The following is a 27,979-nucleotide window of genomic DNA, read 5'->3' on the forward strand; positions in this document are numbered from 1 at the left end:
GTCTGTCTGCCGGACAAAAGGCGAATCTGTCTGACGGCGGATTGAAACCCAATTAGAAGCAGGGGGGAGACATTTTGGGAAAACTGTGACAGTCCCCGAGTCTCTGCGCTCCGAGGCGGCAGATATATGATCAAACTAACATCTGTGGAGGCTCTCGGACTGGAATAAGGTGAGTGTTTCAGCTCTAACAACTGCTGTCTTCAAACGCTCCAGCTGCGGCTGCTAGCCCCGATGTATTTCCCCTTTTTTTCTCTCTCTCCCAGTAAGGTGATAACTGCAAACTCCTTAAAAATCCCCAGAGCCGCGGGGTTTTCCTCGGCTGGTTAGTTTCACGCCTCCTATACGGTTTCAGCTGAATAAAACGGGACATTTTGACTTATTATCGGTATATATACAGTTTATCGGTAGCCTAACGCAAAGTCAACTTTTTCTAACCATTGGTAAATGCTAATAACGTCGTTCAGACGCATGTTTTATGCGTAATTAAACAAAAATATATGCGCGAGGACATTTTTTTTTTTTTTTGCGCAGACGTTTATGGTTAAGCAAGGCTTAAGGATTGTAACCCAGTGTACTTTTACGTAATTGGTCATGAAATTGATCATAATAAACCCCGCAACTTCTAGAGACACCCACAGTGTAACCTCTGGCCACTTTAAGCAGCGGTTGGTGTTTTTCTTGATGCGGTTTCAGCTGCGAGTCCGGTCGTAAAGACGATCTTTGCTTCCACATGTGTGCAGCAGAACACGCTCCCCATGCCACGTCTGGGTAAGAAGCCTGGACGGCCAGTTCACTGGGTTCAACCTCTGCTGTACAGTTATTGTTTAACAAGTTTATACTCTTCTTTTGGTGGAGAGATCGAGTTCAGCGGGCATCGAGTTATTTTTGGAGAAAAGCACACAGGATCCAAATGTCCCACACAGTCTCCGGGAAACTCTGGAAGATGAAGATTTAAATGTTTTCCAGGGCTTATTAAGGATGGTAAAATATAGTATGGGATGGTAAATATTTGTGTTTCCTATCCCGTTTGTTTAAAAGTTCTATTTTATCCATCATTCCATACAGCGGTGAGCATTTATCATAAAAAAATATCATGATGAGAATTTTGATTTATCGTTGTCTAGATATATCGAAATTAACGATATCTAAAAAAAAACACCGCAAAACTGACAGTATTATCAGAAATTTTATTTTTACTATTTTATCCACTGTCTGTTTCAAATGAGCATAAAAAATGTGATTAGTGGCATCCTGAAGAAGCCTATTCAAATGGGAAAACTTTTCAAGAAAAATATTTGTGGCTCTATTGCAGTCACAGCCATATAGCAGACTAAAAAATGAATAGTTTTTTATTATCAGTTTTATTCTTACAATAGTATCACAAAATATTGTGATAAAATTCTAAGTCCCTATTGCCCACCCCTAATTCCACCCATCATCTATTTATCCAGCCATTTATGTTAAAAATGGAATAAAAAGGAAAGCACGCTGGGAAATTGAGTCTGGAAAACTACTTAATTTTGAGAGGAAAAGTATGTAGGAAGCCTGAGGTCGGAATAGTGTGAAAGATTTGTGTGTGTGTGTGTGTGTGTGTGTGTGTGTGTGTGTGTGTGTGTGTGTGTGTGTGTGTGTGTGTGTGACTGAGGACTTATCAGATGGTGCTACAAAGTTATTTATTTTATTTTTATTTTAGTCTTGATTATTCTTGTAATCCTCAGACAGAGGTCAACCTCATTAACTCGAATAACCACTAAAGCTTTGTCTCACGAGCATCTCGCTTGTCGTTTTGAAATGCAGTTTTGAGCTGCCGGGTCAAAATATTCTGGCAGTGCGTGCACTTTCATGTAATCCCCACGCTGCTTTGGAGACACTTTATAAGAAGCTACCAGCGTCTTGTCAGCATTATAGGATTGACCCCGTCGTTCTCCGCACGCTTTGGCATTTGAGCCTTCCAGTCGTTTTCAGGCCGTCGCCTTGAGAAGTTTCTGAGGTAAAATATAGTATGCAGCCTGGAAACATCTGCATAAAGGAAGATGACTAAACATGTTCCTCACACTCTCTCTCAATGTCAGATCTACATCGGTCAAGCCACAAAGCCACACGTGGTTTTTGAAAAATCAATCTCGGATGAGCTGTAGATACGGTAGAATAAACCAGAGAAAAGAGATTATAATTAGAAAAATATCAGCTTTCCAGTGTTGCAGCACTTTTCAAAAGTATTTGTACTCCTTTAACTTGTCACATGTCAACCACAATGTGTTTTATTTGAGTCCTTTACCATAGACAAACACAAAGTAGTGCATACTTGTGAAGGGTAAGAAAAGAAATACATGATTTTATTAAATTTTTTTACATGTAAAAGACTGTAAAGTGTGGCAGGCATTTGGATCTATTTAATCATGCAGAATAATAATCTGTAAAACCACCTTTTGCAGATTAGGTTGAATATGAATTATCATGTCTTGTCAGATTCACACTTAGATTTAAGATTGGACATGGCCATGTCTAATGCATGTATATAATTTGATCTAAACCACTCCATTGTAACTTTCTATGTTCAGACTCGCTGTCCTAGTTAAAATTTAACATTCCCCCTGCAATCTGAACTCTTTTTCACCCCGACACAGGATTCTCCTGCCTTTAGCTCTGTTAGCTCCTCTTCTCATCATCTCTGACTGGCATCCCCACAGCATAATACTGCCACCACCTTGTTACACCGTGGCACTGTTTTGTGATAGTGTTTACATGTTGGCTAAGACAATCTGTCTTCTATCGTGACCCTTATATGTCTTGTGGCAAACTGTGAACTGGACTTATTTCAGTAATGGTTTCCTTCTTATCACTCTTGCATAACGGCAATATTGATTTGTTTTGTAAAATGAAATAATAAAAGAAAAAGTTTGAAAATAACATATTTTCCATCCACCTCACAGTTATGCACTGCGTTGTGTCAGTCTGGCACATAAAAACCCAATAAAATCTGTAAAAGTTTGTCCATTGTACTGCGACACAATGCGAAGAGGTTCTAAGGTCTCAGTTCTTTTGCACGGCGTTGCAGCTGCTATTTTTAGTGCATATCTGTTAGGCCGTATCACCTTTTAAATCAGACCTGGAAGTAATTTAATGCAGATTGACAACACGCATATTCCCTCATACATAATTTACCAACACAAGCCCATTTTGCTGTAATTCTGCAGCTCTCTGTTATTTGTTTCAGTCTGATTTGATATACCATGAGTCATCCTCTGCAGCAGGAAGAGAAACTATGTAGCTTGGCTGCCAGAGATGTAAAATTTTCTTGGCATTTTTCCTAAGACATACACACACATACGCACACACTCACTCACACACACCCTCTATCTCCATTTCTTTTTATATGCGTCGATCTGCCCGCTGACTTTAATTTTCTTCTGTTGCCTGTTTCTTGTCTCTCTCTTTGCTCCAGAAAGAAACGCATTAAGACGGATGCGTTATCTCTTATTTCTGTTTATCTTACTCGGCTCCCTCCCCCTCCCGCCCCACCTCTAGCACAGACTGGCTTTGTTGTTATTATCAGGGCAGCTTTTCTTTTTTCCCCCCAGTTTAATTCAGTGACTGTATGCTTTAAGAGTCAAGGCACAACAAAAATACAACCAATGATTAGAATTTACATTTTGCAGGCTGAAGCTGCATCGAACTCGGGGTTCATTTTGCTTTTGAAATCATGGAACACAACACAATACAGAACTGGGGCCATTTGCATAACGTTATATGATTACTGGGGTTGAAAACGTCTCTGCTCAGATAAAAGCCTGATTGAATCTGGAGGAATGCAGTTCATATCTGGATAGCAGCTGCAGAGCGCTGTTCAAGAAGCTGCTGTGTGTGTGTGCGTGTGTGTGTGTGTGTTTTAGTTTGTAATGCTGCAGTTAAGAAGCTGACATGTAAATTTAAAGCAGTCATTCTTTGGTTTGTTTTATTAATGCGCAGTCTTCACTCCTCAAGTCGTTATTGAGATTGTTTTTTAATCATTACATGCTGTATATTGTGTTTCAGTCAGGTCGAACAGAGGGAGTGGACATATACTTTAAATTTTTACTAAAGATTGACTTTGACTGTTACATTGTATGTCATGAATAGACTTACAATGTCTATTGTAAGTAGCTGTAGTGGATCTAAGCCGGTCCACTACAGCTGTGGCTGCATGTTTAGGGTTGCTAGATGTAAACCCTTGGCTGAGTCTTGGGGGCTGGTTTTCAACCATTTAACAAATTTCCTTCCAGTATTGTCCTGTGTTTTGTTCCATAATTTTTTTTTACATAAACTCTGACCATCGCTGTTTTTGTCTAACCTGCTAATTGCAGGTTAACCAATTTTAGCATTTTCACAAAAAATAGTATATTAGTTCAAGTCAGCATGAGACACAGTGTTAGTTAGTTAATACCATTAATATGAGCATAAAGCCTACATTTAGGAAAGTAGATTGATTGCTTTCTATAGCAAATTGCTAATACTATCATATTGTGATTTTTCATTTCAAAATAAAAACTTTATTTTTTCATGGACTGTTGGATGTAACCTGAGGTTCAAGACAGGATTTGAAGCTCAAATATTGTGGTTAACATACAAACAAGTCTGGAAGGCTGATATGACAACAGATCTTTTGGTGCTAAATCATTCAGTGATTTATAAACTAACATAATTGTTTTAAAATCCACCCTGTAAGCTACAGGGAGCAGCTGAAGGACTTCAGAACTGGGGTGATGTGCTCCATCTTCCTGATTTTAGTCAGTACGCCAGTAGCAGCGTTCTGGATCAGCTGCAGATTTCAAATTTTTTTTATCCAGATCTGTGAAGACACTGTTGCAGTAATCAATGCGACTAAAGATAAACATATGGATGATTTTCTCTAGATCTCACTGAGACATTACTCCTTTATTCCTGGAAATGCTCTTTATGTGTCTCTGTAGGTTCAGGTCTGAGTCCATCTCTACTCCCAGTTTTCATGTACAAATTTTCTTAAGGAATTTTTCTGGTTACTTTTTATTGTTAAATTGAAATAAAACCAACACAAGTCAGTTTCTGCAAAACATATAGTATAACAAGCCCTCCAGTAAATTGCTGACATGGGCATCTCTAATCACAAAAGCAGTAATATCATCAGCCAGTCGGTGGAGTGTCTGACCGCCACTCAAAACAGTGAGTAAAGGTCATCAGACATTAAGGATTCATTATATGCTGCAATTCCCTGACTCTTCAAATATAAAAGTCAACAAATAAGAAATAATACATTCCAACCAGTCTTTTGAGATAGTAATGTTTCATATATCTTAGTGATATATCACATAACCCTACTTGTGACACAATGCTCTGCTACTGATGGCCTTATCTGCCATCTGTGGTACCTGCTAGTCAGGAGCCTCCTTTATGTACCCAACACTTGTATACAGCACTTCTTTCGCCCTGACCCAATAAGGGAATACCTTGATATGTACCTACTTGTATGTTGTTAGTTGAAACTTTTCAGCTTAATATAATACATCTTAAGTCTCCTGGGTTTATTTGGATTTAATGGTTGACTGGTATAAACCAACACACCGACATACCTGGTGTTAGTCTTGTAGATTTAACTGATTGCTCCAAATTGCCTAAGAAGTTAGCTGTTGTCTCAACATTATTCAGCTGGAGGTGGCCATGAGAAGATGGGAGCACTGATCAGCTTCGACTAGTTTTAATATAATATGGAAGCGGATCTTAATTCCTTTTTTTCCTTTTACCTCAGGGTGCATCAGTTGATCTGTTGGCCAGTCGATCGGCTCCAATTTTCATACTTTTGGGTGATCAGCGATTGGCTGATGCTTGAATGTGAGACCGGTTTTATTCACCAATCTTATGTACATTTAAATGGCTACAAAGCTGCTGCATTTAGCTACTTTTGTTTTGGACTGCAAGAAAACCTAAAACTTAGGATACTATATTAATGGCTTAATCTATTTTGTAAAAGCTTGTGAGTTTGTGAAAGCAAAATACTTCTGTGCATTTTATTTTTGGTAAGAGGCCCTAACCAGGTCTGCAGTTAATTTATTGTGCATGTTTTCTTTTTTTTAAGGATTTTTTTTTTTTTCCAGTTTAGCTAATTAGTAGTTTGGACAGAAATACTCTAAACTTTTCATGTACATTTGAGAGCATTGCCTCATGGACAGTTAAAATAAGTTTTTTTTTTTTATTATTGTTTCATAGAACATTGAAAGTCTATATTGACTTGGGCTGCACCAATAGGCTACCGTGCCTGTGTGGGTAGAGTCATCGTCTTGCAATCAGAAGGTTATAGGTTCGATTCCAGCTTCCTCCTGCCACATGTCAATGTGCGTATCGGTGTATAAATGTGTGTGTAAATGGGTGAATGTGACTCTAGTGTAAAGTGCTTTGAGCGGTCAAAATGACTGGAAAATCACTATATACAGTAAGTTCAGTCATTTACCAATATGAAGCCAGTATCGACATCCAGTAATGATAATACTGATTTTATGACCCATAACCGATATATATATTTACCTATATCGTATACATTTCCTCACCGTTTTGACACCTTTGGAAAAAAACAACTCAAAGTAACAGACAGCAACAAGATGGAAATAAATACGGGTTGTTGATATCGGCTGTTTTTTTTTCAACATATCGGCTGATACCGATATGTTGAAATTACTCATATAGGCAGATACTGATGTTACTGCCAATATATTCGTAATTGTGACCTTGTAACATATGACAGTTGTCAAAAAATATCTGAATCGGCCGGTCAGGCTTTTTAAACTTTGGTGATCGGTCAAAATACTGCAATTGGTGCTCTCCAACTTTTAACTCTTTCTAATTTTTATGTTTTCCAGGATGTTCCAGCAGAGTGAGGAGCCTCGCTTCACCATCGAACAGATTGATCTCCTCCAGAGGCTCCGGCGGACCGGCATTACTCAGGTGGAGGTTCTCCACGCTCTGGACACTCTCGATCACCTGGACCGACAGAATGGCCACAAGCAGGCCCGCAAAGCTTCCTACCTGCCGCCCTCGTCTTCCTTGTCTTCCTCCAACTCCGTCTCTGCCTCTTCGTCCACCACTTCCGCCTCCACTCAGACGGTTTTTCCGGACAACCGACTCTCCCTGTCACCTGGCAACAACTTGGACACCGCCTCCCCGCCTCTGCCGGTCCCGACAGCCTCACCGGTTGTTGTCCAGAATGGACTTGGTGCCGTCGCCAACGGGAAGCTTTCTCCGCCACGGTTTCCTCTGGCAGTGGTCGGAGGCAGCGTGACTGCACCGGGCTTTGGGTTTGAGGCCAGTGAGGAAGACTTGGACCTGGATGATAAAGTGGAGTTTTTGATGCGGTAAGATGTGACCAGACTTAGGAGAAGACGAACCAATATAAAAAAAGAGCCAGATCAAAAGAAAATCAAACGTAGTCGTCTACATGGTATTGTTCTAAGAAGGACCAAATCCAAAAGTCTTTGATAGAAACAAAGTTTTTAAATGCAGTCTGAAAGAGATGAACAGTTCTAAAAGTATAGAACTGTTCATATTAGTATATTAGGGCTGGGCGATAAATCAATTTTATTGATTTTTATTGAATTCTTGATTGTTGAAGATTTCATTTTTAGAAAATCTGGATTTTTTTCCCCCCACTAATTTACTCCTTGAGTTTCCATAATTCAGAGTCATGTCGCCGCCCAGGGCAGCCATCTTGTTTGTCAGAGTCTATTTATTTGTTGGACTTTGAAATCAGGTCAACTTTTAAGACATTTTTACTTGTATAATTGTGTCCTTAATCTGCTAATATCATATAATTAATTAATATCCAGAGCCTAACCCTGATACTCCGTCATAGCATCGCTTTCTGATACTTACAGAAAGCACTGGTTGAAATAAGATCCACTTCTTGAATTTTTTTTTTTTTATAGAAAAGAAAGCGAGAAAAAAAATCAATTAAAATCAGATCTGGTTAAAAAGATTTTTTTGAGATGTTATTTTTAAGTTGCATCGCCCAGCCCTGATGGATAAAGCTGCATTCAGTCAGAGGCTCATATCAGTCTGAATCACAAACACACAAATGTACGTGCACTCGCACGCGAACACACACACACACACACACACACACACACACACACACACACACACACAGACACACGTGTACTCTGATGCGTCTCATCTGCAGTCTGCAGCCGGGCCGCAGCATCTCGGTAGTATTGATTTGAAAATGTGTGAAGATGAATTCAAACTAGAGGCAGAGCAAACATTACCTTCAGACATCCTCACACCCACACACGTTTTTACACACTGTTTCTGTTACCTGCATGCTATAAGTGTGAACTAATGTTCTCCTCTGATGTTGTAGATTTAGATAGGTTTTGTACTTTGTGGCTGTGTATTGTAGGAGGGACAGCAGCGTGATCAAAGAGGAGATCAAGTCCTTCCTGGCGAACAGACGGATCTCCCAGGCCGTGGTTGCTCAGGTAACAGGTGAGTGTTGGTCCGACGAAACACTAGAGTAAAACAAAAGCAAAAAACAAAAGTACTTGACAAGCCCTACTGAGTGACACGAAGTCGTCATTTTCCAGGGATCAGTCAGAGCCGGATCTCCCACTGGCTCCTGCAGCAGGGGTCGGACCTCAGCGAGCAGAAGAAACGGGCCTTCTTTCGCTGGTACCAGCTGGAGAAGACGAACCCCGGTAACCATGTGTGAATAAGAACCTCCTTAATGTGGGTTCAGGTTAAACTTCTGCAAGCTAACAGTCTGCGTAACAACAGGGGCCACTCTGGCCATGCGGGCGGCCCCGCTGGCTCTGGAGGATATGATGGACTGGCACCAGACCCCGCCCCCGTTCGCCTCGGCCCCCGGGGGCTTCCGGCTGAGACGGGGCAGCAGATTCACCTGGAGGAAGGAGTGTCTGGCTGTCATGGAGAGGTGGGCAACAAAAGCAAGATTTTACAGTAGCTTGTGCTTCCTGTTGGAAACTTTGAGTGTCCATATCAACATACAGCCATATTCAATAAATTAGAATATGCGACCCAGTGAAGCTCATTTTTCAGATTGAAAATTGTCAAATTCAGCAGGTATTAAACTTAATTTTCATTGAGGCTACAGTTCTGTATTAAACCGTTTTTTGGTAATGTTCTAATTTTAAAGTCATGTCTTTATTAACTGTAAGCAAAAAATCATAATTAACAGAAATAAATCAAGCTCCATCTGTGTGTAATTACTCTGTAATGTGTTTCGCTGAGTGATGAAGTTCCTACAATAAATTAACTTTTCAATAATATTCAATGGATCTATAGACACGTTGCAATGTGAAGTCACTCACACAAGATCAACAAAACTTCTAGCCACCGATGACTACCGTTGGTTTCAGATGTCAAGTTGTCACCATAATGTGCTTAATCTTAATGTACGGCTTATATAAATAAAAGAAAAAAGGACGCAGTGCTTTGCTACTAACTATCAACATATCAACAACTAGATAACAAGGAGCAAGGGTATCACATTTCACAGGTCAGTGAAAAGTTTTAATAAAAAAAATGGCTTGAGTGACCAGCTATGGCCAGCTATGCTAGCTTGACTTTGACAACCTTAACATGTAGATGTGCTGCAGAACTCGGTTTCTTTTGGTTCAGTAAAATAAAAAAAGGCGACCCACACACCGACTCTCTGACAGACCATCAGGTCTTTAAATTAGCTAATATCAGCCACCGTGGTGTTCATACGATCACTTCTATAATCGCAAAATAAACATTGAGCCTATAATATAATGGACTGAATGTTCTTTGTGTGGGAAATGTTTGTGTGTTTTTTGGTGTTGAATCCTGTGGAGGTGTTGTCAGTCAGTCGCTATGGCAACAGGTCTGTGTGTTGTATAGCCGACACAGCGTGAAAAACAAAGAATAGGAGTGATTTTGAGTGGTTTAAGGGTTTTTCAGCTTTTTTTTTTCCTTTGCTGAGGCACACTGCACTGAATTAATAATACTTACATTTCCAGGTTTAATTTTGTTAACGGCATAGATCGACCACAGCTGCGCAGCTATGGATGGCATGTTAAAGAATCGTCTTTGTGCCCTTCAGCGTTGTGCGCAAGCGCCAAATTTACCGCTATAATAAACTTTAACATGCAACGTGTCTATATATTCAAGTCTGTGGCTGTGCTCTGACATGTGAGAAAGTTCACTGATTACAGGTGCAGTAAAAGGAACTTTCCTGTAATGAATGTGATTATGTATAAACAGCTACTTCAGTGATAACCAGTATCCCGATGAAGCCAAGAGGGAGGAGATTGCCACTGCCTGCAATGCTGTCATTCAAAAACCAGGTATTATTTTCCCCACTTTTATTTACCACAAATGGTTCGCCTGCATCATACTTTGTATTGTAATTGTGGAGACAATGAAGCAGGCAGTCCAGAGGTCACATGTCTCTGTGTGTGTGTGGCAGGAAAGAAGCTGTCTGATTTGGAGAGAGTTACGTCTCTCAAGGTCTACAACTGGTTCGCCAATCGGCGTAAAGACATCAAGAGGCGTGCCAACATAGGTAATGTTTACTTCTGTGTTTGTATTAGATGCTCATGCATTTATACTAGAGTACACTACATTTTAGATGTTATCTAGTTTTCCAACTGTTGAGATTTTACTATTTTTATTTAAAGGTTTTTAAAATAATACTAATAATTTTATTTAAATGTATTTATTTATTTTACAGACAGTGCATGTTAATAACATATACCAGAGTTAGCCAGAAGGCTATTTTACACCGACTGTCCTCATACAGTTGGTAAAAGTCACCCTAAAGAAATAAAAGTAAAGCTACATAATCACATAAACAAAATAACAACGACAATGCACTTAGTAAAAATACTAAAAACAAGAATGCACATAAAAAACACATAGACAAACTACAAGGCAAGATGACAGCAGAGGGGAGCAAGAGCAGGTCTAAATGTCAGCTAATCAAAATTATACAATCATTACTGTTTATAATTTAACCTAAATTAGGTAACATAAAGTTACCTAATTTTAGTGCAGTAATACTTTTATAACAAATTTGTATCAGTAATGATTTATTGGTTAATGTCAAGTTGTCATAACAAAGACATTTCGAATAATGTCAACTTTGTATTAAAAGTGTCATAATTTACCAAATGGCGCTTTATGATAACAGTCATAAATATTCATGAAGGCTTATTCATGGTCATGACAGGTGTTATGTCATGTTTATGACAGTGTCATGTCAGTCTTATTCACCCCCCTTCAAATAAAGTGTTACCTATATTATTATTATATCATATAATATTATATATATATTTAATTTCTATCACACTTTACATGTAAATTTTAAAGTGCTAAAAATGACAATAAAATGTGTGAAATCTTATGTTTAATAATCCTTTCATCCATTTTAAAATGGAAATCTGTGAACAAATGTATACATCAGTTCAAAAATATAATTTGATTAAATATTGACATAACTCATCATCTAAGTATATTCAGTTTGTCATTGTGGATGGTGATGCTGTGGGCAGGAAGGGTTTCTGGTAGCAGTCAGTCTTGCATCAAATCTGAAGAAGCCTCTGGCTGAAGACTGTATGGCAGCCTCATGACCATCATGATATGCTAACAGCTCAATTTCAGGGCAGCATAGACAATATTCCACAGTATCATGTTCTGGATGAAATATCTAGCTCTGCTAACTCGCCTCATTTGCTTTTGCAGCTCCTCTTGAAATCAAACACCCTGCTTTTCAATTCGTCTGAGTTCTGGGGTCACAGTTCATGTATTATTTAAGCTTTTTAGAAGCTAATCACCTTCTCTGGGTAGTAAAAAAAAAACCCAACAACAATTATCCCTTTTGGTTTTCCAGCTGCACAGCATCCAAAACCAGAGGGGATAACTGTCCAAACCTGCAACAACTGCCACTAACACCAGCGCAATTCTAGAAAAACCGCAAGTTTAAAAATCTTAACTCCACGTGTCAAAAAGTCTTAAATATGTCCAATTTTATTTTTGTACCTCATCTTAAATCAGGTTTAGATATGATTTAGAGCTGTGCTGTATATTTTGGGCATTGCATTAATACACTGTGACCAAACGCCAAAGCAATTAGTCCCCTCAAACATTCCTCCTTCCCCACAGACCTGTGAAATAATTCTGGCCCCTTATAAAATGTGAACGTAAGCAATTAAATCCAATAGTTGTTTAAAACATGCCATTAACATCTAAAGCTCGTTATATACTGAATGGAGGTGTTGAAAGCTAGAAAAACACTCAAGTCACAAACCAGAGCTGGAAAATCTCAATTTAGGTTGTATTTAACTTAATTCTACTATAAAGTTAGGAAAATATCATCTATTGTGCAACTTACATGCATGTGTAACATTTGAGAAGCTGACTGAACATTCTCGAAATCCTGGTTGGTCTTTTAGAGCCGGCCCTCCCTGTCCGCCGTTTACTCTTGCTGCTCGTTCAGCTTTGATATGCTATGATAAGGTTTGTGTTTTTGAAGAAGCAGCCATCTTAGAGAGCCATGGCATTGAGGTCGAAAGTCCAGGAGGCCAGTCCAACGGCGACGAGGTGGACGGCAACGACTTCCCTGACCAGGTGAGCTAAACCTGCACAGCGAGTTAACTTCACGCACAATCCACGGCACCGCCATGTTTAATGCAGCGTGTAATTAACCTGTTGCATGTTGCAGGGTTGCGACGTGTCCCTGTTTGACAAGAGAGCTTCAGCCAGGCAGTTTGCCTTCAGTCGAGCTGATCTGTCCTCTCCCACCCAGGTAACTGTTGGGCTGAACGACTAGTCATGATTAATCCTCGACTAATTTAGTAGTTGATTAATTGTTATCTGGAGTATAAAGACTCTTTAAAAAGAATAGATGAGCAATTTGTCATAAGAATAACACACAGATGAGTAACTAACCCAAAACGGTACAAAAATATGCATATTTTGCATTCAAAATAAAAATGGAAATCTTTGTAAATACGTTCCACCTTGAACTCGAGTGGCACAGTTTGAGCTTCGCATGATTCAAATTCTGTAAAAAAAATCAAATAAAATTGAGCACATTTTGCAATTATTAAAATCATAAACAGAGCAACACTACACTGTATCGGTGTTAAGTTGAGCTTTTCATGTTAATGTAACAAATATTTTTGTAGCTGCATATGCATCTTTTGCTACAAATGATCTAGTGTTCACCGAAGGAATGCGGTGTTATATTTTAGGCAATAAAATGTTTTTCTTAAAAAAAAGAGTTGAATTGTTTTCTTATTTGCATCTTCTGACATTGTAAAGTGGCTAAGCGGAAAAATCTGCAGAACATGCCTTTTTGTTTGATACGATTAATTGATTTAGTAAAAGAATCGTTAGTTACAGCCCTGGTAACCAAACAATCCTGACATCTGCTGACCGTCTTCCTAATGTTTCCCCTTCATCAGGTTCCGCCGCAGCTGCCCAGCTGGTTTTCCGCCCTGGCCAGGGGAGGCCAGCGGGGCGCCTCGCTGATCGGCCGCTCCCTCCTGTCGGGGGCGGGCTCTCAGGCAGAAGGATCCAGAATGACGGGCGCGTCCTGGTCCCCCCCGTCCCCATCCCTTCAGGATGACCCCAGCCTCCACGTCGTGCTCTCCGAACCGCAGAACCCGGCGACGTCGGAGAAGACGGCGGCCGGTCGCGGCAGCCCGGCCTCGGCCAATCAGGCGGACGCGGGGAATCAGATCAAGACGGAAAGCGTGGATGACGACTGACGGAGGGGGAAACCGTCAGACGCTGGAGCTGTCAGAACAGGTGTCCATTATATGCAAGCAGATTTTATAGGAATGTTATAAGTGAACAAAAAGACCAAACGTTGTGTAAAACTCCAACCCTGAGATACCTCCCAACCCTACCTCCAACCACCAACCTACTCTGCTACACTCGTATAGCTGTTAATAGTGTAATATGATGATAACGACGAACCTTTATACGTTAGCCGTATCTGGCGATCCGTGGGAGATTCAAACCTGCATCTCAAATCAGATCCTGCAAAGAAAAGTCGGCTTCTCGGAAAACCTCCATCTCCGACACTCCCAGGGAAACGGCCCGAATGGTCCCGAGCGATTTCTTTGCTGGGTTGTTTTCGATTGGAGATAGATTGATTTAAATCTTCCCCGGATGGCCGTCCAGCGGGACATGAAGCCTCGTGTGCGGGCTTCCGTAGAAGACCGCATCCTTCGCAGCAGGGCTACGCTGTATTTGGCTTGGGAATCAAATGCTTTCAGGGGTCTTGCACTGTGATTTCAACTGAACAGCCTCAGTGTATAGGAATATAAAAATGAGCTTCATGTTTTTCTTTTTCTTTTTTTTCTTATTTTTACTGAATCTTTTATGGTGATCGTCGTCGCATTTTCACGCCAGATTTCTGGCAGATGAATCCGTGTAGGCACAGAACAGGCTTGAGGTCGCAGCAGTTTTTATGATAATGAAAAGTAATTATCTTCAGAGAGGCAGAAGCAGAATAATCCCCTCAACCCCGCAGAGTAAACTTAATATATAATGGCTAAAATGGCTATAAAATATAGACACATTTAAAGGGCATCTTGGTTTGCTATGTCTTTGCAATATATTCACAACCCTTGAAGCTTTTCATGTTTTGTCAGATTACAACCACTATATTTAATGCTTTTTTATTGGGGTTTTAATGCACCGATTTAAAAATTTGGGCCAATATTGATGTCTGATATTAATAATGCTGCTATGGCTGATAAACAATATTAGCCAATATTTATGTCAGGGTTTCCCCCAGAAAACTTGCTGAGCTCGGGGCGCTTAGAAAGTCTTGCTATCCCACCACGTTTTTGAGGTAAAACATGTTTATAGTTGATAAGAAATTTGAAAATATAATGCATGCAATACCTAAATACAAACTATAAGGTCTTTAAATAAAGGCAATCATTAAAAAATATAAATAAATTAATTAACAATGCTACATCTGGTGGTATAAGTAAAGCCTGGTGACCCTCCAGGCTTATGATACACTGAGGGAAACCCTGTATTTCATGACGTCGCTCTGAGTCCAGAGCATAGATTGGACTGAATAGGTCTACCCTTATGGATGAGGCACATGATCACAGATATCCTTATTTTTTATTTTTATTTTTTTTCCCAATATCAGAACAGGGTAGTGGCAGTGTCATGCTCTGGTTTTTGTTTGTTTTTTCTCTCCAGGAACAGGGAAGTCGATCAGAGTTGCTCATAACACAAAAATGTGTTGGTCGTAAAATACCCCATAAATATTCTGCCATTTGTCAACCAACACAATGAAAAGCAAAAAAGATCATGGGATGTGAATACTTTTGCAAGGCAACGCATAAAATGTAACGCTAAATATAGTTTGAACATTTTTTCACTGACTTTAAAGAAAGAAAAATCGCTTTCATATTTTAGAGTCTAACTTCAGATTCAGTGCTTAATGATTTTTTTTATTTTCTTCAGCCGATCTGAGAGACTCTTTTTAATGCACTGCTTCCACATGCCCATCAGAAACTAAATAGGAATTTAATCTGCATTAAAAACAGCTGCTCAGAGTATTTTAAGGCTATACATTTAAGTGATATTTATGAACGTGGTATTCAGTAGATATATATAAAAAAAAACACCTCAGTATTCACTTCTTAGATTTTATTGCGACTCAAAGAAAGCCAAAACTACAAACGTTTGTATATAATATAGCCATGTAAAGCGACTTCTCAAGTTCGATCGGTTATTATTTATTCATTTTGTATCCGAGAATGATTGATCACTGTGAGATCTGCCTTCGACGTAGACGAGTCGGTCGGGATGGACTCAGCCCGTTTTAGAAGCTAGAAACAAAAAGCGAGCTGAAAACGTACACAAACCGTGTAAGTAGGTGTGTGTGCGCACACACACACACACACACCCATATGGTATACTTTATGTAACAATATATAGACATATAAGCATCTATCGAGAGGAACTATCAGCCTGAGTGAGTGTTGTTGGTGAAAGGTGCGTGGAACATTAGCCAAAGTATTGAGTTTTATTATCGGTGTATTTTTGACGTGTGTTATAGTTACGGATGGCTCTAAACAACCGAGACATGCTAATCAAAACGGCACATCAGATGTGTCAAATAATCATGTGAATTACGTCATCTTCCTACTTTTGTTTAACTTTAATTTTTCTTTTTTTTTGGTATATCTGTGCTTCATCTGGGTATGCCATGTGTTTTAAACACATACTGCCACAAATTAGTTGTATTATTTTTTCTTTGTTTTGTTAAGACACTTTATTGAATACGATGGTGCTTTGAGTCCCAGCTGTTTGTAACTTTTAGTGATCACTTTGAGTGAACAATAGAGCAGCAGCAGTAGGAAGAGAAAAATAATGGTTGCTAACCTCCCTCAGTTTCTCTTTCTCTCGGTTTACTCCACTGATGAATGCCATCAAATTAACGACACTGAGAAGCGCTCTTCAGCTCTTCAAAACGTATAAAAAAATAAAGTTTAATATAATATCTGAACGTACAGCCATTGTGGAAGTCTGTCGTATATTTAGCTTCTTGTCTAACATCGAATCCATTCTTACTGAATATGCAGCTTACCAGTTAGTTTAAAACTGCATTTTTTTAATGACCACCAGAGGGCAGATGTGGGGGAAGCCACGCCCAAAACAAGGCACAAACAGTTGTGGGAACATTTTATTGTGGTATCATTGTAACAAATGATGAGGAGTGAGCTCATTATGAAAAAGTGCAACAATACGAAGAACAAAAAGACATAATACTGTTAACAGAATTGCTGTTTCCTTCTGAAATAGTTATTCATTAGAAATATTAGACGTCTAGAGCTGTCTGGCCGGGGAAGTTATGGTCACTGGTTGGTTAACAATCAAGTCGAGATGTTTTAGCAAGTTATTAACCGTTCACAAAACTACGTACAAAACCAGCAGAGAAAAACAACAGTGTTACTGATTTAGAGTCACTGCTACATAACTAGATCCTCAGATAACTTTAAAAGAGAGAAGTAGTTTGTTTTTTTTTTTAATAATTGAGTCTTGTTGCCAATAAGAACGGAAATTTCAAGCTCCAGTTGCAATGAAAACAGTGCTCATTTTTGCTTTAATGACCCGGTTGCTACAGGGGACCGTTTTATGATTCTTTCCAAACACCCAAACACTGCTATAGCTTACAGATGTATGCTCACTTAGGTTGTTTTTGTGACTGGAGCGCTTTGTGGTGGTTGGTAAACAACTCGGCGCTGTACCTAACAGAGCAAAGTAGTAGTGAAGGGGAAGCCCACCCAGCTGTGCGCCGATCATTTGGCAGTCGGCTAAAAAAGGCATGAAAAGGTCAGAATACTAAACGTGGGCTAGACTTCTACTTGGCTCCTATTTTTATTTTTATGGGAGCTCCAAATTGTTCCTGACCTTTTTAAAAAGTCCTACATCCACCACCACTGGGATAAAACATTTGGTTTGGGTTAAAGTGTGATACAGCTGGCCCGAATCATTGTCTCTGCACCAAGGGATTCATAAGTGAAAGTAAAATGGGTTTTACCAAGGGCAACTTGAGCAGGAAAACAGATGTAAAATGCGAGGTGGTTATGCAATGAGTTAGAAGTTATAAGAATATAGTCCTAGTTTATAACTGAAGTGGTGACTTACTTTTAAATAATGAGCTAAGAACTTTAACGATTTAATAATAAATTGGGAGGTAAGTCAGTTTGGGTTGGGAAAAAAGTAGCAAATTTGACTGGAAATGCACCGATTATTCAGCCAGAGATCGAATCGGCTGATCCAATAGTAAAAAAACCCAAAACTTTTTATTTCCACCCTAATCATCAATAAAACACGTCAAAAATAAAAACTCCCATCATTAAACACAACCTACTACTTGTACCTTGATGGACTTTTTGCGTTTAGCTAAAAGTAGACAAATATTAGAAGCTAACAATTTTAAGAAATAATGGATAGTTTTAGAATGACTTTACTTTGTCTAATCAAAATGATGACCACTGTCAAAGAATCTTCAATACATTTTTATTAGATAAAAATGTTTAAAAAATCCAAATAAGTTGAAATCAGAATCAGCAGGGTAAAGTGGAAATCGCTTCATTTCTAGTTTTAGCAAGTCTTAGTTTTTGTATTTCAACTATCATCTGTTCTGTTTTATTATGTTTTTGAGCAAACAGACTTCTATAATGGCTGTACATTCAAAGCAGTTCATTGTTTTTCAGTGATGTAAAGGTTAACTTCTTATTTTAGAGTTAAACATTGACACGGATACCTCAGACACTCCCCGTCAGCCAGAAACTACTCCTCAAACGTTACTCTGCTGCTGCTTCCACTTTTTTCAGACTTTTAAAAGAAAAACCAGATCAGAGAACGGTCTCGCTGTCGGAAAACTGTGATGAAGTTCTTTAAAATAAAAAAAAAAGAACGATATGTGATGTTAGGGGAAACTGCTTCTCCAAGTAGGTTCAATAAATATAAACTGATCGTAAAGGGAAGTTCTACTCCAGTCAATGAGTTGTTCAAATCCTTCCTAATTTGGGAGATTTTAACACGAATCTTCAGTGTTTTTGGTGATGGATTGTTGGATTGTTTCCATTTTTATGACAGCAGAGCTGTCCATCTTTGCTATAAGCATTAGTGGCATTATCAGTTATGTAGTTCTCTGTCATAATTTTTTATTATTTACACCAAAAACCTTATTTTTTTGTTTTGTTTAAATCTGCTTAGCAGAAACCTTTGTGAAAGGAAGCTAGTCGTTAGTTTAGGATAAAATCTGCTGTCATGAGATTATTTGAATCATTTCATTCGCTGCCTATGTGGCAGACTTACTGGGTCTGGTGTTGCCATTTTGAAATTATTCAAACTAAAGTTGTAAAGGACATGTACTGTATCTGTTGTAAACAGGAGGGGACGACATGAAAGGGATCTGAGCAAACTGGTTTTAGGTTATTGGATCTTTCGTGTTAAAAAAAACAAACGAGTGGATTGTTCATTCAGAACACATTGTGTTGCAGAAATAGACAAATTACTGATTTGTTTGCCAGTATTTAAAATAAGCTAACCCCCCCTCCCCCTTCCCCATCGGTTTCCTATTTTCAGCCTCAATCCGTTTTCATTGTGTTGATTTAGGTTCTGTGTCCTGATGACCGTTTTGTGCCAGAACGTGATGTAATCACTGAGTTGTTGTGAAAAGAAAACCCACTTCCAGAGGTTTTTGCTCTTCCAGTTCTGTCTGATCTGTATTGATGTTTGTCGAGTCTCCTTTCTTTTTTTTTCCTCATTTGTACAACTGCAGGTCAACATCTGCCTTCAATCATGTTTGTTTCTGAATATTCTTCAGATGAAAACAGTTTTCTACATGTACATCTTTCATGCGGTTGTCATTTACTGTGTACTCTCCAGCCTTAAATCTTCTCATCCCATTAGCCAGGGACTGGAAACGCTACACTTCTTCTAGCAGTTTTAGAAAAAAACGATGGTAATCTCCATCGGTCTGGCAATAAGCTTTTCAACACATCTCTGTAAAACAAAAATATCAAACCTCAACTGGATGGATGTTAGATCAGTTTTTTTTATTAGTTGTTTTTTTTAAAAATCCCCTTGTTCATTTCTATTTCAAGATTTAGTGCCTTTTTTGGACGAGTAGACTGTTGTGTAATTGCTATGTAGAAAATCTACATATGCCTTTTGTTACTTTTTCATCTGTTCAATAAACCTTGATTTGTTATTTTTAAGGTGTGTTTTTATCGATATTCTATTTACAAGGGAATAAAAGCTGATCAGACTCGATGCTCTGTGTCGCTGCATTTCTTACTTGGTACATAGAATAGCTGCAGCTAAAGTCAGCTGGACGGAGAGCAGCCGTAAAATAACATTAAGTCTTATTTTGACCAGGGCATTTCAACACATACACAAGCTTTGATCTGAAACCATTCCATTTTAGCTGTGGGCCTGGTGAGTCTTCACCTCAGTCTCAACCATTTTGTCACCACTTGTGTAATTGACCCTGAAGAAGAAACACCTCCACAGCCTCACTGTGGGGAAGTGCAATGTTAGTTTACCTGTGGATCTCAAATACGAAATTTGTTGTTTTTGCATACAATAGAAACAAAGTATTAATGTTAAAACTAGTAAATACTGTCATGTACTATGAAATACTGTCATACTGGTAAATATATATTCCTTTAAGCCCCTTGTAAAGTCATTGTCACCAAGTTGCTTTAAATCTTTGTTCCTGCAGCAGAAGAGGGTCATATCGGGACCACATTGCTGCCATCTAGTGGTCGGAGTGTGAATAACACACATTTTTGTTGGAAGTTCTGTTTTTTTAAAGGATTTTTTCGACTACAGTGGCCTTTTGACCTCCAACCTCTGGCTGCCGCATCGAGGACTGAGGCCTCCGTACCTGGATCGTGACTCTGCCCCTGCGTCACGTTCACCCAGCAGAAATCAAACGTGCGCACTTCCCTAAGCTTAATGGGAAGTATGGATCTAGTGGTTAAGTGCCAGTCATGATGTGGGGCTGTTTAAGCGGTTATACCATTAATAAAAAAACTCATATGCTACAGACTAGAAAATGACTTGAAACACATGCTAATTTTTCCTCACACCCATCAATCTACCTGATTAATCCTCTGCTTAAAAGCAAGACATTTTTATATATCATTTTAAATTCAGGGAGTGAGGGTTAAACCAACAAGATAGGGAAGCAGGCATCTTCCCTCCCCTCTAATTTGATAACATTTGTAAAGCTAGTACTTCAATATGTTAGTTAATTAAGCTTACCGTTTCTACAGACAGAGAAAAAAAAGTGGCCTCGACTTAACTCGGTGGAAACGACTTAATTGTAAGAAGTCTTGACCATTAATTTTTCCCCCCATATTCGAGCCTTCAAACGTTTCTTCAGAAATGTTTTTCCTACCTTGGAGGATTCCTGCGAACATGCTTTTGAGCCCCTTGTTTTGCTTCTTATTGACCAGCAGGTGGCAGTAATTGTCCCAAATTGGAACCCACGCTTTAGCTACTTCAGCCCAGAAAGAAGTAAAAAGTAAAAGTTACATCACACACACATCAAACAAGAAAATCCTCATACATTGTTTTATTCTTAATCTATCTACTGTTCAGATGATTAAAAATGAAAAGAAATGTATTATAATACATGTTTATTCTTTGGATTGCAGCATAAAATTATTACATAAAAATTAAATTAATCAAAACCCAAACTTGTGCTCAGATTTCTCTCCTTTATAAGTCTTACTATGCGCATATGTACACACACACACACACACACACACACACACACACACACACACACATCCAGAGAACAAACACAGAAATGACGCAGGCAGACATTCCTGCTCCACACAATCAACAGCAGCAGTGACTGATCATGATTTCTTAAAATGATAATAGTAATAATACTGTTGACAGGGCCAAGGCCACATTAAAAACAAACAGCTGAGCATTACAGTTCATCCTCAGCTATGAGGGGAAAGTAACCTTCACACTCTTATGAACCTTCATCATTATGCAGCCCAGGTAAATATGGTTGGAGTAACATGGAGGAGAAAAAAACCCAAACAGGAGATGGAGCTGAAATTTATTGAAATGGTTGGACGCTGCACCTGGCAGCTCTGTATTGCTTGTTTTTGTGGTTCTTTTTGATGTTGGAGAACACACTGAAGCCGGTAGGAACACACTGGAGCAAGGACTGAGGTAGTTCAAAGGTTAAAATAAACTTCCAATTCTGTTATTGCCACAAAAAAAAAAAAAAAAAAAAGTAAAAAAAAAATCCTGAAACTACATCTTATCTGATATGATCCTGGGTAGTTGCGACTCCCAATTTATTTTTTCTGTAATTTTTTTTTTTTCTGATTGCAGTTAAAATTCCCAACATGGAAGACAAACCCCTCCATTTTCTGGCTGAGGTGTTCAAAGCAGCCACTAGGGGGCGAATCTAGGCAAACTCTTTCAGTGGGAAACAGGCAGTGATAAACCTGACAGCTCCTGAGACCAAAAGACTTTATTTTACGACAGGAAACCAAAGTGGGCTCTTATTATTTTGTAAACAGCCTGCAAAGATAGACAGTTTGCTGAAAGTTTAACGTAATAAACCGCACCTTTAGAGAGAGAGAAAGAGAGAGAGAGAGAGAGAGAGAGAGAGAGAGAGAGAGAGAGAGAGAAAAAACTGACTGCTCAGCTGGAAATTGCTCTGCATCCAGGCTGAAGGCCACATTAGAGGCAGGGGGCTACACTTGGAACAGCACGATGAACAAAAAAAGGAAACAGTGTGAAGGTCTGAAGGCTCAAAGACTCAAGATCCAAATGGGAATAAAAATAGAACAAAGTGCCTCTAATGGCTGATACGGATCCATAAATAACGCTGGCTTGGCACCAGTGTAAAAACAACCGTTTTATTGTGTTCAAACGTCTTTTTGTTGCTCTAAATCCACTCAGAGGTCAGAGTTCATCCATACTTTGGGATCCTACAAGCCTTGTTTATACAGAGGACTGTTTGCTGTAGCTGAGCTTAGCTCTGCTTTTAGGTAAAACAAGAACATGAAGTGTTAAGTGTTTCTTTTTTTTTTTAACTTAAATAGAAGAGCTCGTAGCTCGAGAACACTGAACAGAAAAACAAAAATCCCAAACAGGTGTTTTTGTCGATGGAAACGACTCTTGGAGGTCATTTCCATCCAAGAGTTGCACATTGTTTTCCCCTCTGTGCAAAGTGTAGTTGATATAACACAACATGTGAAAGAAACGTGGTTTCTGAGGCACAGCAACAAAAAGAAACAACCGGAAGTCTGAAGTGATCTCAGCCCCCCCATCCCCAAGCTCCTTCTCCGTCCCCACGGCAACCATCTCTGAGGCTGGACTGGAAAAGGAAGGTCCAGCAGCCTCGCAGGAAGCAGCTGGTGATCGTTTTCCATCAGAGCGGAGCTACACAACATTCCTTCACACACCACACACACACAAGCATCAGAAAACTTACTGCCTTTCCTTCAGAACCACCTGTTAGAACCAGAAAGTTACAAAACAGTCAAATCTCCCGACCAATCAGAGAACTCCAATACATCAGGCCAAATAACAGCTGCTTTAGTTATGGGCCTGTTGACAGTCTTGTTGTGTGATACAGTTAGAAATAAAGTGTGCCATATTGTGGTATTAACATTAAAAAAAACTTCAAAGCACTGGTTACAACAGTAGTACTGTTAGTTGTAACTTATTATTTTTGACAGAGTTAAAACTAGCTGGTAGTTTTTCAAATGCTTGTTGTGCATAATATTATTGCTTTTCTATCACTTTAGTCCCAAGTAATACTTGGAGTATACATAGTTCAGAAGTCTGAACTGGAAGGGATCTGCACCACTGAACCGCCATCTTGGCAGGCAAGCGCAGCACCAAGCACAGATGAACCATGGCTTTGAGGACAACAAAAAGAAAGTCTATGGAGAAAAAATTTATGGCTTAATAGTTGTAATGTACTTATAGTGTTTATAAGTTAGATAGGAATGAGGTGAGAGCTAGTTCTGGGCTTGTGGCTTGTTTATTGTTGTCATAGCAACACCATAGCACCTGTTATGACAGTTAGCTACGCATACCTACCAAGATGGCTGTCAGTTACAAAGTTCCCGAAAGCGTGATGTCACATGAGAACTATGTATTAGAAGCTAAAGGTAATATTAGCCTCTTTAGTTTAGCTATCTGCTAAGGTAACTGCTGTTAGCTTGCTAACTGTAGTCTTAAAAAAGTGTTTCATAAATAAAAGCGATAAGTATTACTTCTTCAGGCTCTACACGATTATCCATATTTGTTATAACCATCTTTCCAAACAGCTTAACGTTTGCATGAGGGATGAACAATATGTCGACATCAACATTGGTGTCGGCCAATCTTAGTCATTTTTTAACAGATAAAATAAGTAAAACTGGGTTGATATTAACAAGCGATGACCATTTTCATCTTGTTCCTGTTTGTGTACGATGTTCAGGGCTTCAATATTACTCATAAGTGATATAGGGAGAAAGTGGAGAAGCGTAGTTATGTTAGTCAAAAGCTCCAGTAGTTACTGCCCATTTATTTTCCAGTATCTCACTAGAAGGACATTAAACCAAACAGAAAAAAAACTTGATTCGCTTTCAAACCGCAAGTGTTCAAAACCTTTCTGTACCTCGTTAATTGTAACCGGCCCACGACTAAAATGCACACATAATACACTCAACTCTGGTGGCAAACAAGATTCCAACGTTATTGCAGATTCAACATTAAAAATGTCTCTTTCCTTATAAGGACACAGGTGTGCTCGTTCTCACCACCTTCACTTCCCTGCTCACAAGACAAAGTGCCTCAACATTACCTAAAGAATACGAACCACCCAAAGCACCAACCCTTAGCTTTTTCAAAACAATTAAAATCCATTTAAGCGCACAGCAAGAAATGCAGAAAAACAAAAATCAATTGATTCATTTACAAGTCTATTTACAACGCCCATAGCAGCAATTCTCATTAAATCATTGTGCAATAATCATTCCAATAAAACAACTTCATCAGCTCACGTGCGATAAAAGCAAGTGTACAAGCAACCCCGATATAAATATGTATTGCTTACCTCTCAAGTAAAGAACATGCAATTATAAAACAAATTAAATCCCAATGGACTCCTGAGGGTCAGGGGTCTATACGCACACAGTATAACTGATAACTTACAAAACATCTTCACACTATCAATGTTAGAGATTCTTAGAGTCCTGAGTGTGCAGGGCAAGTCACAGATTTATATGCACTATTCATCAGCATGGAGATCATTTTAAACTGAGGGGTTTATTGATGCATTTACATGTTTTGCATCAATGATGCAAAACAGTTGGATGATGATGCTGGATGGTTGATACGTAGACTACGCAGAATATCAAACTTCTGGAATGGCCCCAAATGTCAATCCTACAGAAACTTCTTAACTGCATAATTGAAACAAATTAGTTCTATTATTTCTGATAAACAGCAGTGATGAAATATCCAGCTGGAATTAAATCAAATAATAGTTATGGTTTCACAAGCACAAGATTCCAAGAAAATCCTGCTCGACGACGATGGCTACCATTGGTTTTAGCTGTCAAGATCTCAACGTACCGCGCTAAATCTTAGATGTACAAATGACACATAAAAGAAAAATGGATGCAATGTTTTGATGCCAATTGTCAACAGTATGATAACTAGATAATGTATCACGTCTTAAAAGGTCAGAAAAAGGTTTTAATTGAAAGAAAAAAAACGCGTCAGAAGGAAGTAGGTCAGTTATGCTAGCTTGACTTTGACAACCTTTACATGTAGATGGGCTGCAGAACTTGGTGTGTTTCAGTTCAGTTGAAGAAAAAAGGGGGATGTGATGATCTCGGACAGAACATCACATCATTACAGCAGGTGTTTAAATTAGCTGGTCAACCATTGCTGTTTTCAGACGATTTCCTATTAATAATCACAAAATAAAGATCAAACTTGAAAACATAAAACTGTACTAACAGACTTAAGGTTCTTTTCTTTGTGTGGGAAATGTTTGCATGTTTTTTGGGGGTTGAATCCTCATAAATCAAAGAGCGAGAAAAAGGAATACAAGTGGTTTTGGGTTATAGTTCAACATTTTTTCTACATTATTTTTCCCTTAGTTGTGTCGCACTGCACCAAATTAATCACTGGTTTTATTTTGTACATAAAACTGCTCTACATCATAAAGAGCATCTTTATGATGATTCATCTTTATGAATCATCATAAAGATGAGTCTTTATGGATGCCATAGAGAATCATCTTTTTGCCCTCCAGCATCAGGCACATGCTCAAAATTTCTTGAGGTAAACGACACCAGGTAAGATGTTTGTCTACAAATGGGGCCAAATTCATTGAAGTTGTTCTACCATGGAAAAATAATTAAATGCTTCACTTCAAGTCCAGCAGAAAAATGAAATTTGCACTGATGAAGAGTGTATATAAAACTCTGACCGGCAGTGATCACCACAGGAACAGACAGTGAGAACATACTACACGTCCAGAATCATAACCCCAGCCGTCATCAGCAGAAACATAGCCGGCAGCTGTAGTAACGGAACGACAAAACGTCCCAGGACAGAAAAAACATTCCTCTTCCATCTTTTTATCAACTCATCCAATCAGCCCCCTCTTGGTGACACAACAATGCTCCAATGCTTTACGTGTTGCCCTCTGGCCTCAGTAGAGAAGAAACGCTTGGTTTAAAGGTGGAGTTGCTCTTTATCTAGCTGCACAGCAAATGGATGCCATCTAGTAGAGTCCTAAAAAAAATATCTTGGAAACATCTCTACAGGTCAATGTTCAGGTTAAAATGCCTCTGGAATGTTTCATGAAATCATAAAAACTCATTTAAAACCTCCCAACATTGAGTTTTCTTCACCGGGTGTGTCTGGAATGTAAAAACACGCAGACGCTCTCCCAAATACACCCATTTTCCCATTTGTGTTAGATTCTTTTAAAAATCACATGCATAGAATAAAATCAGCTTTTTCTCAAGCAGAAACTCTCCCAACTCGTCCTAAACACATCCTCTTTCGTCTATCCGTCGACACTTGCATTAAAATGACAGTAGCCATCATCGGAAATCTCCATGCTCACGTACAGAAGCTTTTTCCTCTAACGTGTCCAGTGCAAAAGAAAATAAAAAATAAAAAATCAACCTCTAGTGGCTTTTTCCACACGGCTTCATCTTTTGACACAATATATTTTACGTACACTACGTTTCACAAACACACACACACACACACACACACACACACACACACACACACACAGCCCCACCCCCTCTGCAGTCCCTGAGATCACCTCACACTTTGCACAAGGCTTTCTCGTCAACACATGACACGGCAAACGGAACACGAATAAGACAAAACACAGAAAGCAAACACAAACCAGACCATGGCGAAAGGCACGTTCTGGAGACTTTAAAGAAGAAAAAAAAAGTCCAGGAAGGGAGCGACAAGGCTCAGTTCAGGAGGGCGGCAGTCATTGTTGTTGTGGTGAGTTCGGGAACTCCGGGGGAAAGTCGATATGCAGGGATGCAAACATTTCTCGTCAAAAATCTTTCAGTCAAAGTGTTTTTTCCTCTCTTTCCTTATTTATAAATAAAACAAACCAAAATAATCCTATAAGTTCCATCTTTTTCAGCATGGATCTGATTATTTTTTAAATAGTGTTTTAAAAAGAAGTGACAAGTTTGCACTGCTGCGTATCGACTCAGAGAGAATCTCTGAATGGCTCCCACTGGCTCTCAGCGTACTAGCCACTAGCTTCCCACAGAAGGCATCATTTCCCCCGTGTGGTAACTTCATTGGACTGAATAGTCATTCTCCTACACAGGCTCTTCACTCTCTGCTCTGGTTTTTTCTTTGACTTGTAGTCGCATATGTGGAGCTTCCAGTAACATGTTACCAGGAAGTAGACAGAGCCTGATGTGTTTTTAGGAGTCAAGGAAGAGCAGATGCACCGTGGGGAGTTTGTCTCCCTCCCATCTCAGTTGCTCCAGGACTTGCGGTTCTCTCCTCTGCGAGCTACGATGGCTTCCCCTCGCAGGACGGGGACGTGGGCCGGCAGAGCGAAGTCCGTGGTTCGCCGAGTGGCTCGGTCGCGGTGTGACAGCCTGTCTGGGCGGACCAGTACCCCATAGCCTGGTTTGCAGAGGAAGTATCGGTGGCCTCCGACTGACCCGTCGTTCTTACCTGCAGGAAGGAAAACAATCCAGGTCATCAGGGTTCGTAGATTTACCCCCCCAGTGAAATTCAAGTGCGTTTCAAGGTAAGTTTTCAAACGTTTCCAGCGCCACAAGCTGGAGTTAAAATTTTGTTATCTATTACTACTATTAAGGTCTTGTTCTAGTAATCTACATTCTTTAGTAGGGACAAGGTAAATTAAAATATAACAAAATTGAAAGTTTTGAAA

The 27,979-nt window shown here is 39.3% G+C and overlaps 2 protein-coding genes across 7 annotated transcripts in view; one reads left to right on the plus strand and one right to left on the minus strand.

Moving 5' to 3' along the window:
- Positions 1-19,809, plus strand: LOC103462195 (homeobox-containing protein 1-like). Of its 3 annotated transcripts, none has more exons than XM_008404837.2 (10): positions 1-169; positions 6,867-7,358; positions 8,402-8,487; positions 8,586-8,696; positions 8,776-8,932; positions 10,246-10,328; positions 10,451-10,546; positions 12,515-12,609; positions 12,704-12,787; positions 13,449-19,809. In XM_008404837.2, exons 2-10 carry the CDS (start codon positions 6,868-6,870, stop codon positions 13,752-13,754), a joined length of 1,509 nt encoding a protein of 502 aa, XP_008403059.1. In that variant the 5' UTR covers positions 1-169; position 6,867; the 3' UTR covers positions 13,755-19,809. The 3 variants fall into 3 exon arrangements, with proteins under 3 accessions (XP_008403059.1, XP_008403061.1, XP_008403062.1); XM_008404839.2 differs by having other exon boundaries at positions 12,518-12,609; XM_008404840.2 differs by having other exon boundaries at positions 12,521-12,609.
- A 1,356-nt stretch (positions 19,810-21,165) lies between these two features.
- kif13ba (kinesin family member 13Ba) overlaps positions 21,166-27,979 on the minus strand; it is a 50,099-nt gene continuing 43,285 nt past the window's right edge. For all 4 annotated transcript variants that reach the window (XM_017304030.1, XM_008404836.2, XM_017304031.1 and 1 more), the window contains exon 40: positions 21,166-27,759. In XM_017304030.1, the coding sequence (XP_017159519.1) occupies positions 27,554-27,759 (206 nt within the window). In that variant the 3' untranslated portion in view covers positions 21,166-27,553. The remainder of the gene's footprint in view (positions 27,760-27,979) is intronic.

This window comes from Poecilia reticulata, linkage group LG3, assembly GCF_000633615.1.
Source record: "Poecilia reticulata strain Guanapo linkage group LG3, Guppy_female_1.0+MT, whole genome shotgun sequence".
NCBI classification, from domain to species: Eukaryota; Metazoa; Chordata; class Actinopteri; order Cyprinodontiformes; family Poeciliidae; genus Poecilia; species Poecilia reticulata.